The following is a 16,576-nucleotide window of genomic DNA, read 5'->3' as shown; positions in this document are numbered from 1 at the left end:
GACACGAGAGGTATGTGGCAGGGTCTACAGTACAATCACGGACTACAAAATGAAAACCAGCCCTGTCGCGGACCACGATGTCTCGCTCCCAGACAAACTAAATAACTTCTTTGCTCGCTTTGAGGACAATACAGTGCCACCGACACGGCCCGCTACCAAAACCTGCGGGCTCTCCTTCACTGCAGCCAACATGAGTAAAACATTTAAACGTGTTAACCCTCGCAAGGCTGTCGGCCCAGACGGCATCCCAAGCCGCGTCCTCAGAGCATGCGCAGACCAGCTGGCTGGTGTGTTTACGGACATATTCAATCAATCCTTATCCCAGTCTGCTGTTCCCACATGCTTCAAGATGGCCACCATTGTTCCTGTTCCCAAGAAAGCTAAGGTAACTGAGCTAAATGACTATCGCCCCGTAGCACTCACTTTCGTCATCATGAAGTGCTTTGAGAGACTAGTCAAGGACCATATCACCTCCACCCTACTTGACACCCTAGACCCACTCCAATTTGCTTACCGCCCTATTGGTCCACAGACGACGCAATCGCAATCACACTGCACACTGCCCTAACCCATCTGGACAAGAGGAATACCTATGTAAGAATGCTGTTCATCGACTATAGCTCAGCATTTAACACCATAGTACCCTCCAAACTCGTCATTAAGCTTGAGACCCTGGGTCTTGACCCCACCCTGTGCAACTGGGTCCTGGACTTCCTGACGGGCCGCCCCCAGGTGGTGAGGGTAGGAAACAACATCTCCACCCCGCTGATTCTCAACACTGTGCCCCCACAAGGGTGCGTTCTCAGCCCTCTCCTGTACTCCCTGTTCACCCATGACTACGTGGCCATGCACGCCTCCAACTCAATCATCAAGTTTGCAGACGACACTACAGTGGTAGGCTTGATTACCAATAACGACGAGACGGCCTACAGGGAGGAGGTGAGGGCCCTCGGAGGGTGGTGTCAGGAAAATAACCTCACACTCAATGTCAAGAAAACAAAGGAGATGATCGTGGACTTCAGGAAACAGCAGAGCGTACACATCGGCGTACACATCACGGACAAACTGAATTGGTCCACACACACAGACAGCGTGGTGAAGAAGGCGTAGCAGCACCTCTTCAACCTCAGGAGGCTGAAGAAATTCGGCTTGTCACCAAAAACACTCACAAACGTTTACAGATGCACAATTGAGACCATCCTGTCGGGCTGTATCACCGCATCCCCGGGGCAATTTACCTGCCCTCCAGGACACCTACACCACCCGATGTCACAGAAAGGCCAAAACATCGTCAAGGACAACAACCACCTGAGCCACTGCCTGTTCACCTCGCTATCATCCAGAAGGCGAGGTCAGTACAGGTGCATCAAAGCGGGGACCGAGAGACTGAAAAACAGCTTCTATCTCAAGGCCATCTGACTGTTAAACAGCCATCACTAACATTGAGTGGCTGCTGCCAACTCTAGCCACTTTAATAATTACAAATTGGATGTATTAAATGCATTACTAGCCACTTTAAACAATGGCACTTTATATAATGTTTACATACCCTACATTACTCATCTCATATGTATATACTGTACTCTATACCATCCACTGCATCTTGCCATCTTGATGTAATGTATCACTAGCCACTTTAAACAATGCCACTTTATATAATGTTTACATACCCTACATTACTCATCTCATATGTATATACTGTACTCTATACCATCTACTGCATCTTGCCTATGCCGTTCGGCCATCGCTCATCCATATATTTTTATGTACATATTCTTATTCATTCCTTTACACTTGTGTGTATAAGGTAGTTGTTGTGAAATTGTTCAATTACTTGTTAGATATTAGTGCATGGTCAGAACTAGAAGCACAAGCATTTTGCTACACTCGCATTAACATCTGCTAACCATGTGTATGTGACAAATAAAATTTGATTTGAGTCACTTTTCAAAAGTTGCTAAAAGTTCCAAATACATTTTTAAAAGTAGCTAAATTTGTTGCTAGGTGCTGTTTGAAATAGAAAGTTGCCAGGGTAGTCTGAGAAGTTGCTAAATCTAGCATCAATATTGCTAAGTTGGCATCACTGGCTCAGTGGGTGAGGACGCTGGTTACAGTAAATTGAAAAAGGGTAGGTGGTAGGTTTCAGTAAGAGCCGGGAGAGGTGACATTAACTGGAGAGAGAGAAAAGAGAGAGTGAGAGGGAGGTGTTGTCCAGACTGTTTTCACAGTCTTGCTTTGACCACAGAAAGAGAAAGAAAACAGTTATGAGCTGAACATAATAGCATGCCAGTGGAATGGAGGACAGTAGCAGGTGACCCAACTGTGGTTTGTGACTACTATGATTTTCCGTTGTGGCAAATTCAGTTGCAGTATTTCCATTACTGATTTGGTAACAGAATGATGTGTTTTAATCACATAATAATTTATAAACAAACAATCAGTAAAACACTAACTAATTGGTAGGTCTACCTTGTTATTTCTGTGAACTTTCATTATCCTCCCTCATGAGGGAGAGAAATTTGAAAATATCTTAAAGATACGTGGATTTTTGGTAACGAAATTAGAAGGTACAAGGCAACATACTTAAACTTACAGAAGGCAAATCATTTCCCCAAAACTACATATGTGTTGATATTTGTTGTCATGGGCCTTTACTTCAGCATTGTTGTGTTTTGATGAATTTGTGTTCACCCTTTTTAAGATTTTTTCTGGTAGGTGTTGTCTAAGACCCCTTTTCCATCTGTTTGAACAGAAATCAAAGCCTTTGCATAATTCCTATGGAAAATGGTAGAAAACTGTATTTATGCCTTAATTTAAAACAAAATACAGACACTTCGCTTTCATTTGACACAATTTAAACATATCTTTCTCTGAGCAGTTGTATTAGTATAATATAATTTCCCAATTTTTTTGGGAGCATACAATTATATAGTATTTTTTATCCATCTTTATCAAGGGAGCCAATAATGATGGACCTGACGTTATGTCTATAGTCTTTCTACATCAGTATGCAATATAATACCAGGGTCCGGCTGTGTGAAATTGCTTCAACAAGCACCCACTGCATTCAGCATTATTACAGTCCCAGACTACCAGCCACAGGACTACAGTCCCCAGACTACCAGCCACAGGACTACAGTCCCCAGACTACCAGCCACAGGACTACAGTCCCCAGACTACCAGCCACAGGACTACAGTCCCAAGACTACCAGCCACAGGTCTACAGTCCCCAGACTACCAGCCACAGGACTACAGTCCCCAGACTACCAGCCACAGGCCTACAGTCCCCAGACTACCAGCCACAGGACTACAGTCCCCAGACTACCAGCCACAGGACTACAGTCCCCAGACTACCAGCCACAGGACTACAGTCCCCAGACTACCAGCCACAGGCCTACAGTCCCCAGACTACTAGCCACAGGACTACAGTCCCCAGACTACCAGCCACAGGACTACAGTCCCCAGACTACCAGCCACAGGCCTACAGTCCCCAGACTACCAGCCACAGGACTACAGTCCCCAGACTACCAGCCACAGGACTACAGTCCCCAGACTACCAGCCACAGGCCTACAGTCCCCAGACTACCAGCCACAGGCCTACAGTCCCCAGACTACCAGCCACAGGCCTACAGTCCCCAGACTACCAGCCACAGGCCTACAGTCCCCAGACTACCAGCCACAGGCCTACAGTCCCCAGACTACCAGCCACAGGACTACAGTCCCCAGACTACCAGCCACAGGACTACAGTCCCCAGACTACCAGCCACAGGACTACAGTCCCCAGACTACCAGCCACAGGACTACAGTCCCCAGACTACCAGCCACAGGCCTACAGTCCCCAGACTACCAGCCACAGGCCTACAGTCCCCAGACTACCAGCCACAGGCCTACAGTCCCAGACTACCAGCCACAGGCCTACAGTCCCCAGACTACCAGCCACGGGCCTACAGTCCCCAGACTACCAGCCACGGGCCTACAGTCCCCAGACTACCAGCCACGGGCCTACAGTCCCCAGACTACCAGCCACGGGCCTACAGTCCCCAGACTACCAGCCACGGGCCTACAGTCCCCAGACTACCAGCCACGGGCCTACAGTCCCCAGACTACCAGCCACGGGCCTACAGTCCCCAGACTACCAGCCACGGGCCTACAGTCCCCAGACTACCAGCCACGGGCCTACAGTCCCCAGACTACCAGCCACGGGCCTACAGTCCCCAGACTACCAGCCACGGGCCTACAGTCCCCAGACTACCAGCCACGGGCCTACAGTCCCCAGACTACCAGCCACGGGCCTACAGTCCCCAGACTACCAGCCACGGGCCTACAGTCCCCAGACTACCAGCCACGGGCCTACAGTCCCCAGACTACCAGCCACGGGCCTACAGTCCCCAGACTACCAGCCACGGGCCTACAGTCCCCAGACTACCAGCCACGGGCCTACAGTCCCCAGACTACCAGCCACGGGTCTACAGTCCCCAGTCTACCAGCCGCAGGCCTACCGCCTCACTCCCCAGTCTACCAGCCGCAGGCCTACCGCCTCACTCCCCAGTCTACCAGCCGCAGGACTACCGCCTCACTCCCCAGTCTACCAGCCGCAGGACTACCGCCTCACTCCCCAGTCTACCAGCCGCAGGACTACCGCCTCACTCCTCAGTCTACCAGCCGCAGGACTACCGCCTCACTCCCCAGTCTACCAGCCGCAGGACTACCGCCTCACTTTCCCCAGTCTACCAGCCGCAGGACTACCGCCTCACTTTCCCCAGTCTACCAGCCGCAGGCCTACCGCCTCACTCCCCAGTCTACCAGCCGCAGGCCTACCGCCTCACTCCCCAGTCTACCAGCCGCAGGCCTACCGCCTCACTTTCCCCAGTCTACCAGCCACAAGCCTACAGTCTCCAGTCTTTCCCTTTTCATATGCAATACTAAAGCTCAAAATTAGCCTGGTGGTTCAAATTCAAAACCACAACACAGCCACTGATGTATCACTCTCCTGAGACACTCACTAGGCTCATAGTCATATTGCTTACATGTCTCTCCCATGTTAATGCGCAGCTCCAACATGACCTCAACTGAGCCTGGCTGTTTAACATTTACTGTGTTCCATATGTAGTTAGCTAGCTCATTATTATTAATAATGGAAAGTCCATTGAATTTAGAACAAGATGCTATAAATTAGCTGTGCTTCCTGAGCATTTGGCTTTGCTTTGCGGTGGTGAGGTACTGTAGCCGACAGTGAGCGAACGCGTAGAGGGACCGGCCTGTCAGCGCCGGGGGAGTGTACACACACGCACACACTCACACTCATACACACTTATACACACTCGATGGCTAATGAGAGAGGAATAACAACATGGCTGTGGTTAATTGGCCTGCTCCACTGTAATCAGAATGGTTGTCTTCATTCAGATGTGATTAGGAGCCAGCAGAGTGAGAGACTGACTGACTGATTACTGGTGTGAACAGCCTCAGAACAGCCTTAATGACCTGCTTTTGCTGGGATTGTTCTCTACTGAATGGGTGATGATGATACAATGCTGCTGTCCTATTCTCTGATGCTGTGTAGAGCAGCACTCATTAATAAGCCCTGACTAGCCGGGAACAATAGGCTGGAGGTAGCTAGAGAGCTCACCAGTAGTCCCAGTCAGACAGACACTCAATACAGTACGAGGGCTGGGTATGGATGAAAGTAGTATTCATCCGAGTATGAAAAATTATTTAATAACAGTTAAATTAATAATTTTTCAGAGCAAGTGTGCAAGTGTTGGGCGTTATCCAGATTTTCATACCGTTTCTGTACCATACCGGGGTATAAGGTATTACAGAATGTGTACACAAGGGGTTGAAAACTACTTAGGCAACAGAAGCCTCATTTATAAATGTTGCGTACACACAAAATATGCCCCAGAACATGCGTGCGCCAGATTTCACTCAAAAGTTGGCATTTATTCAAACTGAACTTGACGTGAGACCGCTTACTTTAGACCATGAGTACGCACAGTTTCTAGTGGTTGAAGTCTTGCATTGCAAGAAGGCAATAGTAGTACGGGGAATATATGACACTCTTATTCATAACAAAAAAACAGGTAGCCTAGCTAAATATAATAAGAATATACATACATTTGCCTTTAAACATTTTTTTTCTTCTTATCTTTGCATTAAAAAATAATTTGAAATAGGCATATATTTCTTATGACTATTTATTTCATTTCCATGATTATTACAGAATAAAATACCCACCTTTCCTGACTGAGGGTTTCATAGGCTACTCGTGCCTACAGGACTACAACAAGTTCATGTAGGCTACCATTTATCCCATCCCTCTTTTTGTTGTTGTACTTTTCACCCCTTGATATCCAATTGGTGGTTAGTCTTGTCCCGTTGCTGCAACTCCCGTACGGACTCGGGAGAGGCGAGATGGAGAGCCATGCGTCCTCCGAAACAAGACCCCGCCAAGCCGCACTGCTTCTTGACACACTGCTTGCTTAACCCGGAAGCCAGCCGCACCTATGTGTCAGAGGAAACACTGTACAACTGGCAACCGAAGTCAGTGTGCATGCGCCCGGCCAGCCACAAGGAGTTACTAGAGCGCGATGGGACAAGGACATCCCGGCCGGCCAAACCCTCCCCTAACCCGGATGACGCTGGGCCAATTGTGCTCTGCCTCATGGGTCTCTCGGTCGCGGCCGGCTGCGACACAGCCTGGGATCGAACCCGGGTCTGTAGTGACGCCTCTAGCACTGTGATGCAGTGCCTTAGACCACTGCGCCACTTGGGAGGCTCAGTCCTATCTCTCATTTCATTGGATCCACATCACAGAAGTAAATAGAGATAAGCTATTTCAAGTATTTTGCTCTATGCGATCCAATCCGAAGATCAGTTTTATAACAGACGGTTCACCTATTACATTGACGTTTGTAGGCTACGTCTGAATACTGTAATGTCAAATTTCTCAAGTAGACAATATTTAATTTATAAACATAATACATACTGTATATCATAACTGTTGCAGAATACATTTCTCACCTTTTCTGGCCATGATGAGTTAATATTCCCGATGTAGCTATACAACAAATGACCATGTACATCTCTCATTTAATTGGGCCTATTAGATAGGATATTATAATTTCAAGGTTTTGCTCTATGCATCTGACAGGGAGCGCGGTTTATAACACAGTAGATCTTAACAGGTTGAAATGTGGCATTGAAGTGTGTATGCTACCACTGTAAGTAGGCCTACTGTAGTTTTATTTCATATTGTGTAGACAATGTTTCAGAACTCGCGGGCAGTGCAGCATATTTAGTTTCGGGAAACATTATTGCATTCAAAGATCTGTTGACAGGTCCACAACAATTTGCAATCGTTTTTTTCTTTCAGAAACGGTCAGAAGCTGTAAATGTCACTGCAAAAGAAACATTCTGACAACACCTCCAAAGACATTTGATTAAGTTGGCCATTGCTATTTCCTTATTCCAATACTTCCAAAGTATACAGCAGATAGAGGAGTTACATTTACCTTTAAAGGTGAATTAGGGGCGTATTTCAAGTTATAATGCTCCTTTTTTTTACGACAGGTCTGACTTATAATGGGAAATATGCGTATGTATTGCTTGCGCCAAGTTTATAAATCTCAATATTTTTTATATTTGGTGTTAAATTTACAATGGTTATAAATGAGGCCCCAGGAATCTACAGGAGGGATTGAATGTCTCTGCTGTAACCAAGAAGTTTGATCTTAACATCTAGCCACTTAGCTAGCAAGTTAGCCAACCAAATGCATAGCTGGTGTCCTGAGCTTTGAAATAATTTATTTGACACATCTTAGATTTCTTCTAATTATATTTAACTTATAGTTATAAGCAGTGGCGTAGCACGCAACCCCACAGCCCCCGCTGTATTGAAAATCATACCGTCGGTATTTCAAAATACCCCGGTATACAGTATAAACGGTATATCACTCAAGTCTAGGAAGTATGTTTCACAAAATGAGAATAACATTACCTTATGAATGAGGATAACCTAGGAACTACAGATAAATGCATAGTAATGTTTAATTCTGTACCATCTTTAGATTAAATCCAATTGTCATTGTTATATGAAACCATTTGATCATACAGCATCCATATAGTTTCCAGTCTGAGAAGCCATAATTGTCGTTCTGTGTGTGTTCCTGAACAAGGTTCCTCCAATGACGTTGAGAGGAATATTGTGGGACCAAAGCGGAGTGACAGTGTGGTGATACCTGCCTGCCTGTTTGCCTGCCTGTAGCGGCTCAACGGAGGCGTTTTGCAACAACAGGCCTTGCAGGATCAGTGGCTTTTCATTCCCCTGTTATTCTCAGCAGGGAGGTGTGGAGACAGAAAGAGAGGCATTATAAAAACCTCCCTGTTATTACAGTGAAGAAGGAGAGAGAACAAAGCACTGCTCTGATCCCTCATGTTCAGGTCAAAGCCTTCACATTGTGTGTTAATTAAAACACCAGTAGCTGCTGAATAAACCACTGCCAGTCATACAGGAGAACAGGAAAGCATTGTTGTGTCAAGGTAGTGTAGCTTACCTGTAGCTAAAGCATTGTAGCATCTACATAGTGTAGCATTATGATGTGATGATGGTAATGGAGTGAAGGTGCAATTATATGGAATTGCACATTTTCAGATGATTGTTAAGTACTTCACACCTGAATAGACTTCTGTTAGGCCATGTAGAAGTCAATTATTTATACATTATTATGTGGGTAGCTATTACACAGTACTGGAAGAATATTGCAATTTGAAGCTCTATATCAACTGGGGGGCAGGAAATGTCTGTGACAAGTTGACCACAGTGAGACAGAACAGTTTAACCTTCAAGCTTGCACCTTGCTCAGTTACAGTGCAATGTCAGGAGCTGTCACTGCTTACAGAATCACTATGGTCCCTGGTGAGGAGAGTTGTCCACTGCTATCACTGTACCTCTGGATTCATTAGAAGAGTTCTCCAGGGAAACGTTTGAAATGTTTTGCCGGTAGCACTCCTCTGGGATCAAACAAGGTTGACCTCTACTACTCATGAGTGTAGATGTCGTTGCCATGGAGCATGATGGTGTACTTTGATAACAGCTCACTGAGGAAGAGGTTTGTCTTTGAGACAGATGGATAGTTATGCTCCTTGTGAGTTCAGACATGGTGGTCAAGCAGAACGCAGAAGTTATTTATGATGATTCGCCTTTAAGTTGCCTCAGCCTGCGGTGCTGGCTTGTAGAAAAGCTCTCCTACAATTTGTGAACTTTTGTAACACCCATTGCTGATTTATATATATGTATATATATTTATATATATGTGAGAGCCAGACAGCGAGAGAGATCAAATGAATCATTAATTTAGCCAAAAAAGTAGTAAATGGCATCAGCCGTTAATTCAATAAGCAACTGATATTAGTCATGGCTTATGTGCAGGAATGAGACATTTTGTGCGTTCTGGGCTTTTCTGTGAAGGTGTTTTTAAGCAAGACATGAACTGATTATACTCTGTGATAGTGGCAGAATACGACGTGACTGTAATTCCTCACCTATATTCATACTGTAATTACTTTTCTCACAAAACTGTGAATTTGAAAAGAGATGATACTGAATATAACTTCACACGTCCTACCCGCCAGTCTGGCTATTCTCCATGGAAGCTTAGCAAAGACACCGAGGCCAAATGATTGATCAAATTGCTTTCAGTATAGATGTCAGATGACATGTCCTGCTGCTCTGTGTGTCTGACAGAGATGTCAGATGACATGTCCTGCTGCTCTGTGTGTCTGACAGAGATGTCAGATGACATGTCCTGCTGCTCTGTGTGTCTGACAGAGATGTCAGATGACATGTCCTGCTGCTCTGTGTGTCTGACAGAGATGTTAGATGACATGTCCTGCTGCTCTGTGTGTCTGACAGAGATGTTAGATGACATGTCCTGCTGCTCTGTGTGTCTGACAGAGATGTCAGATGACATGTCCTGCTGCTCTGTGTGTCTGACAGAGATGTTAGATGACATGTCCTGCTGCTCTGTGTGTCTGACAGATGTTAGATGGCATGTCCTGCTGCTCTGTGTGTCTGACAGAGATGTCAGATGACATGTCCTGCTGCTCTGTGTGTCTGACAGAGATGTTAGATGACATGTCCTGCTGCTCTGTGTGTCTGACAGAGATGTTAGATGACATGTCCTGCTGCTCTGTGTGTCTGACAGAGATGTCAGATGACATGTCCTGCTGCTCTGTGTGTCTGACAGAGATGTCAGATGACATGTCCTGCTGCTCTGTGTGTCTGACAGATGTTAGATGGCATGTCCTGCTGCTCTGTGTGTCTGACAGAGATGTCAGATGACATGTCCTGCTGCTCTGTGTGTCTGACAGAGATGTCAGATGACATGTCCTGCTGCTCTGTGTGTCTGACAGAGATGTTAGATGACATGTCCTGCTGCTCTGTGTGTCTGACAGAGATGTCAGATGACATGTCCTGCTGCTCTGTGTGTCTGACAGAGATGTCAGATGACATGTCCTGCTGCTCTGTGTGTCTGACAGAGATGTCAGATGGCATGTCCTGCTGCTCTGTGTGTCTGACAGAGATGTCAGATGGCATGTCCTGCTGCTCTGTGTGTCTGACAGAGATGTCAGATGACATGTCCTGCTGCTCTGTGTGTCTGACAGAGATGTCAGATGGCATGTCCTGCTGCTCTGTGTGTCTGACAGAGATGTCAGATGACATGTCCTGATGCTCTGTGTGTCTGACAGAGATGTCAGATGGCATGTCCTGCTGCTCTGTGTGTCTGACAGAGATGTCAGATGACATGTCCTGCTGCTCTGTGTGTCTGACAGAGATGTCAGATGACATGTCCTGCTGCTCTGTGTGTCTGACAGAGATGTCAGATGACATGTCCTGCTGCTCTGTGTGTCTGACAGAGATGTCAGATGACATGTCCTGCTGCTCTGTGTGTCTGACAGAGATGTCAGATGACATGTCCTGCTGCTCTGTGTGTCTGACAGAGATGTCAGATGACATGTCCTGCTGCTCTGTGTGTCTGACAGAGATGTCAGATGACATGTCCTGCTGCTCTGTGTGTCTGACAGAGATGTCAGATGACATGTCCTGCTGCTCTGTGTGTCTGACAGAGATGTCAGATGACATGTCCTGCTGCTCTGTGTGTCTGACAGAGATGTCAGATGACATGTCCTGCTGCTCTGTGTGTCTGACAGAGATGTCAGATGACATGTCCTGCTGCTCTGTGTGTCTGACAGAGATGTCAGATGACATGTCCTGCTGCTCTGTGTGTCTGACAGAGATGTCAGATGACATGTCCTGCTGCTCTGTGTGTCTGACAGAGATGTCAGATGACATGTCCTGCTGCTCTGTGTGTCTGACAGATGTTAGATGGCATGTCCTGCTGCTCTGTGTGTCTGACAGAGATGTCAGATGACATGTCCTGCTGCTCTGTGTGTCTGACAGAGATGTCAGATGGCATGTCCTGCTGCTCTGTGTGTCTGACAGAGATGTCAGATGACATGTCCTGCTGCTCTGTGTGTCTGACAGAGATGTCAGATGACATGTCCTGATGCTCTGTGTGTCTGACAGGGATGGGATCAGAGCTCTGTGATGGTGGATGGCCGCCATTCAGTATTCAGGCCAGATGTTCAATCACATGTAAATGGATCCATGCTTAATGAAGGTCGTGACCTCTGAGAGACTGATGGCAGACTGGGGTGAACTGAAGAGGGGATGGTCCCGACTCCAGTGTCAGCGGGCCAAAAGTGCCACCGGGGATCATGGAAGCTCTTCTATAGATGAGTGAGAAGTGCTGCTGTGCAAAACTAGATCAGGTTTATGATGGTAAAGAAAGATAGAAATTGCCATGATGAGATCAGGAGGAGGAGTCCTTGACTAAATGGATTTCAGCGCAGAAAACAAACATACAAAGACTGTCTGATACTGTGTAGAAACACCACAAAGAACCTGACCTTCTGTCTACATGCACATTTATTTAGTTTTCTTTCATTCTTTGGACTAATGTTAATTGCTTCATGTCTGTACTCTCTCCTTCTTCTTCAGTCTAGAGTAGGATTTAAGTGTTTTTTTACATCATGCCACACCGGTGATTTATGTTGTAGCCGGAGCCGTAGACAGAACCTTCAATAAGCTGTTGTGCTTTTATAAGACAGGTTCAGGTGGATTCTGGGAGGTGACCTCTGAATTCTAGCGTTGTATTTCATTCGTAGTGCCTCTGTGTTCATGATGAATGTATCCAGATACCTGCTGAACATTTTGTTCATATGGCTCCACTCTACTGCATATGATCTAAACATGCAAGATCTCACCAATGTCATATCAATGATTAATTCACTCATTTGACAATATCCTCCTACGGAGTTAATAATATCATATGTGTGCTACGCTAAATATTGTTGTTCTACTCAATTATTCATTTTGAGGTATTGTGTTTCCATGGTGTGGCTGTTGATAGATCATAATGCTCAGGAAACCATCTGAATAATGAACCATAATGCTGCTGCTCAATAGACTCTTTTTAGGATGTGGAAAGTAGACAAATGTGGGAGGAAACTAAGTGTCTTTGTTAACCCCCACATGATATATTATGTATGATATCTTAGACGCCAGATCAAACTGTAGATTTTCCCGGACAAAAGATAGATTTTAATTTTGGCTCATCTTACAAAAATAAATCAAACTAAATTCTATTGAGTGTGATTAATGCTTTTCTGTGTAACACATTTAAATCTAACATTCAAAATGTGTGTTAAGGAAATGTGCTGGGTATGATATTTTATATCCTAAACAACAAAATAAAAATGTTTACTTTTCATTTCTAATTTTGGAACTCCAAATAAGGCTATAACTATACTGTATCACAGAGCTATAGTAAAGTAACATGTTAAACATATACAGTTGAAGTTTACATACACCTTAGACAAATACATTTAAACTCAGTTCTTCACAAATCCTGACATTTAATCCTAGTAAAAATTCCCTGTCTTAGGTCAGTTAGGATCACCACTTTATTTTAAGAATGTGAAATGTCAGAATAATAGTAGAGAGAATGATTTATTTAAGCTTTTATTTCTTTCATCACATTCCCAGTGGGTCAGAAGTTTACATACACTCAATTAGTGTTTGGTAGCATTGCCTTGAAATTGTTTAACTTGGGTCAAACGTTTCGGGTAGCCTTCCACAAGGTTCCCACAATAAGTTGGGTGAATTTTGGCCCATTCCTCCTGACAGAGCTGGTGTAACTGAGTCAGGTTTGTAGGCCTCCTTGATCACACACAATTATTCAGTTCTGCCCACAGATTTTCTATGGGATTGAGGTCAAGGCTTTGTGATGGCCACTCCAATACCTTGACTTTGTTGTCTTTAATTTTGACACAACTTTGGAAGTATGCTTGAGGTCATTGTCCATTTGGAAGACCCATTTGCGACCAGGCTTTACCTTCCTGACTGATGTCTTGAGATGTTGCTTCAATATATCCACATAATTTTCCATCCTCATGATGCCATCTATTTTGTGAAGTGCACCAGTCCCTCGTGCAGCAAAGCACCCCCACAACATGATGCTGCCACCCCCGTGCTTCACTGTTGGGATGGTGTTCTTCGGCTTGCAAGCCTCCCCCTTTTTCTTCCAAACATAACAATGGTCATTATGGCCAAACAGTTCTATTTTTGTTTCATCAGACCAGAGGACATTTCTCCAAAAAGTATGATCTTTGTCCCCATGTGCAGTTGCAAACCGTAGTCTGGCTTTTTTATGGCGGTTTTGGAGCAGTGGCTTCTTCCTTGCTGAGAGGCCTTTCAGGTTATGTCGATATAGGACTCGTTTTACTGTGGATATGGATACTTTTGTAACTGTTTCCTCCAGCATCTTCACAAGGTACTTTTGATGTTGTTCTGAGATTGATTTGCACTTTTCTCACCAAAGTACGTTCATCTCTAGGAGACAGAATGCGTCTCCTTCCTGAGCGGTATGACGGCTGCGTGGTCCCATGGTGTTTATACTTGCGTACTATTGTTTGTACAGATGAACGTGTTACCTTCAGGCATTTAGAATTTGCTCCCAAGGGTGAACCAGACTTGTGGAGATCTACAACAACAAAAAATTGACGTCTTGGCTGATTTCTTTTGATTTTCCCATGATGTCAAGCAAAGAGGCACTAATTTTGAAGGTAGGCCTTGAAATACATCCACAGGTACACCTCCAATTGACTCAAATGATGTCAATTAGCCGATCAGTAGCTTATAAAGCCATGACATAATTTTCTGGAATTTTCCAAGCTGTTTAAAGGCACAGTCAACTTGGTGTATGTAAACTTCTGACCCACTGGAATTTGTGTAGTGGTTGAAAAACGAGTTTTAATGACTCCAACCTAAGTGTATGTAAACTTCCGACTTCAACCGTATGTATGGATAGAATGTACCATCAGGTTGTGCGTGTAAGCGGAAAGGTGGCCCTGGCTAGACTGGTGCCATTTTTCAATCTCTAAAAGGTCTTGTCTCCTGGGGAACAATCCTGAGGCACTCAACACTCACACTAACATTAACCAGTTCAGTGTCAACGCTCTCTGTGACTCCAGTATATCCAGTCAGGTTGTGATGACTGTGTTCTGTTCCTCTCTGTTTCTCTATAGGAGACATGCCTCTCTGCCCATCGACGTCACAGAGAGCCCTTCCAGTCTGATGTCGGCCGGCTGCAGGAGAAGTTTCCCCTGCCGCAAGTGGAAGTCCGCCTCTTTTGGGTACAGTAACATGTTATTGTTGTCCGGGTGTGTATGTGTCAAGTGTGTTCAGTGTAGCTATATGGAGCCCTAAAGCATGATAGCACTGAAATATTTTGTTTGTCTTTAATCACAACAGGACCCTTCAAGCTCAAGATGGCTTAGTGTTTGATGTGATTATGTTGCTGATGTGAGCACAGTTCCCAATACATTGGCTTTCTGGTAGTTATGTTGCACCATTTTTGAATCTTTACAGGCATATTTTAGTGAGCTGGTTGTGACATAGCATCTATCTGGGGACATGTCTGTTTTTTCTCTATACTCATTCTAATGTTGACATTCATAACGGGCATCCTGCTAATGAGATATGATGTTGCTGTATAATACCTGCCTCTATCTCTTATGCATTAGCCAGGAATGGTCTGGAGCCTGAGAGCTTCTCAACAAACGAGATGGACGAGATTAGAGCACAAATAACACACACACACACACACACACACAGCTTCAAAAGGTTGATGGGGGTTTCAACGCCTCTTCATTGCGCTGTGCTTCATCATCAAATAGCAATGAGCTCCCACCCCATAGCCTACCCTCCTCATTACAGGCCAGAAATATCCCCCAAACTCATACCAGGCTAATTTCCAAAATATGTAACAGCTGTGGTATATGGAAATGAGGGAGAGAGAGACCTGGGAAATGGGTATCTGATATTTTAGATGGGAATAAATTGTGAAGATATCATGAAGTGTGTCATTTATTTAAATGCCACAGGGTTCTATGAAGTCTTACAGAAGAGATGATGGTGAACGTACTGGGTAAATTAGTATGTCAGATCACCCGTGACAACTGTGGTCTTTACCCCATGTTTGTTTCAGGAACACATTTAGGAGCTAATAGGTGAAGTGGGTTATGACAGCCATGTGATTGAAGTGTGAAAGGCTGGATTGGCAGCTCTGTTTGTTATCGTTTGTGCTTCATCATCTCCCAGACTCATTAGCATAATTAGCCCCTAGCTACCAATCAGCTGACTGACGAGACAGCACAGTGCTCCAATATGCCCCCAACACATTGGTTATTTATTTGGACAATTTACTGATTTGTTATAGTTGGCTGCTATGTTAATTTAGCCCCCAGGTGGTTATTACATTAAATGTATTAACATTATTACCAAGTGTTAATTACTACAGCTCAGCATTTTATTTATTTGTGTGTGTGTGTGTGTGTGTGTGTGTGTGTGTGTGTGTGTGTGTGTGTGTGTGTGTGTGTGTGTGTGTGTGTGTGTGTGTGTGTGTGTGTGTGTGTGTGTGTGTGTCAAATCAAATTTTATTTGTCACATACACATGGTTAGCAGATGTTAATGCGAGTGTAGCGAAATGGTTGTGCTTCTAGTTCCGACAATGCAGTAATAACCAACGAGTAATCTAACCTAACAATTCCACAACTACTACCTTATACACACAAGTGTAAAGGAATAAAGAATATGTACATAAAGATATATGAATGAGTGATGGTACAGAACGGTGTGTAATAGGCAAGATGCAGTAGATGGTATAGAGTACAGTATATATATATGAGATGAGTAATGTAGGGTATATAAACATAAAGTGGCATAGTTTAAAGTGGCTAGTGATACATGTATTACATAAAGATGGCAAGATGCAGTAGATGATATAGAGTACAGTATATACATATACATATGAGATGAGTAATGTAGGGTATGTAAACATTATATTAAGTGGTATTGTTTAAAGTGGCTAGTGATACATTTTTACATACATTTCCATCAATTCCCATTATTAAAGTGGCTGGAGTTGAGTCAGTATGTTGGCAGCGGCCACTA

At 44.6% G+C, this 16,576-nt stretch overlaps 1 protein-coding gene across 3 annotated transcripts in view; it reads left to right on the top strand.

Moving 5' to 3' along the window:
• Positions 1-16,576, top strand: part of LOC139542811 (IQ motif and SEC7 domain-containing protein 1-like) — a 263,640-nt gene that overhangs the window by 63,996 nt on the left and 183,068 nt on the right. For all 3 annotated transcript variants that reach the window (XM_071348662.1, XM_071348664.1, XM_071348670.1), the window contains exon 3: positions 14,650-14,757. In XM_071348662.1, the coding sequence (XP_071204763.1) occupies positions 14,650-14,757 (108 nt within the window). The remainder of the gene's footprint in view (positions 1-14,649; positions 14,758-16,576) is intronic.

Source organism: Salvelinus alpinus, chromosome 17 (assembly GCF_045679555.1).
Source record: "Salvelinus alpinus chromosome 17, SLU_Salpinus.1, whole genome shotgun sequence".
In the NCBI taxonomy this organism is placed as follows: domain Eukaryota; kingdom Metazoa; phylum Chordata; class Actinopteri; order Salmoniformes; family Salmonidae; genus Salvelinus; species Salvelinus alpinus.
Note: the sequence above shows the minus strand (reverse complement) of the source record. Positions and strands in the feature narration are given on the sequence as shown.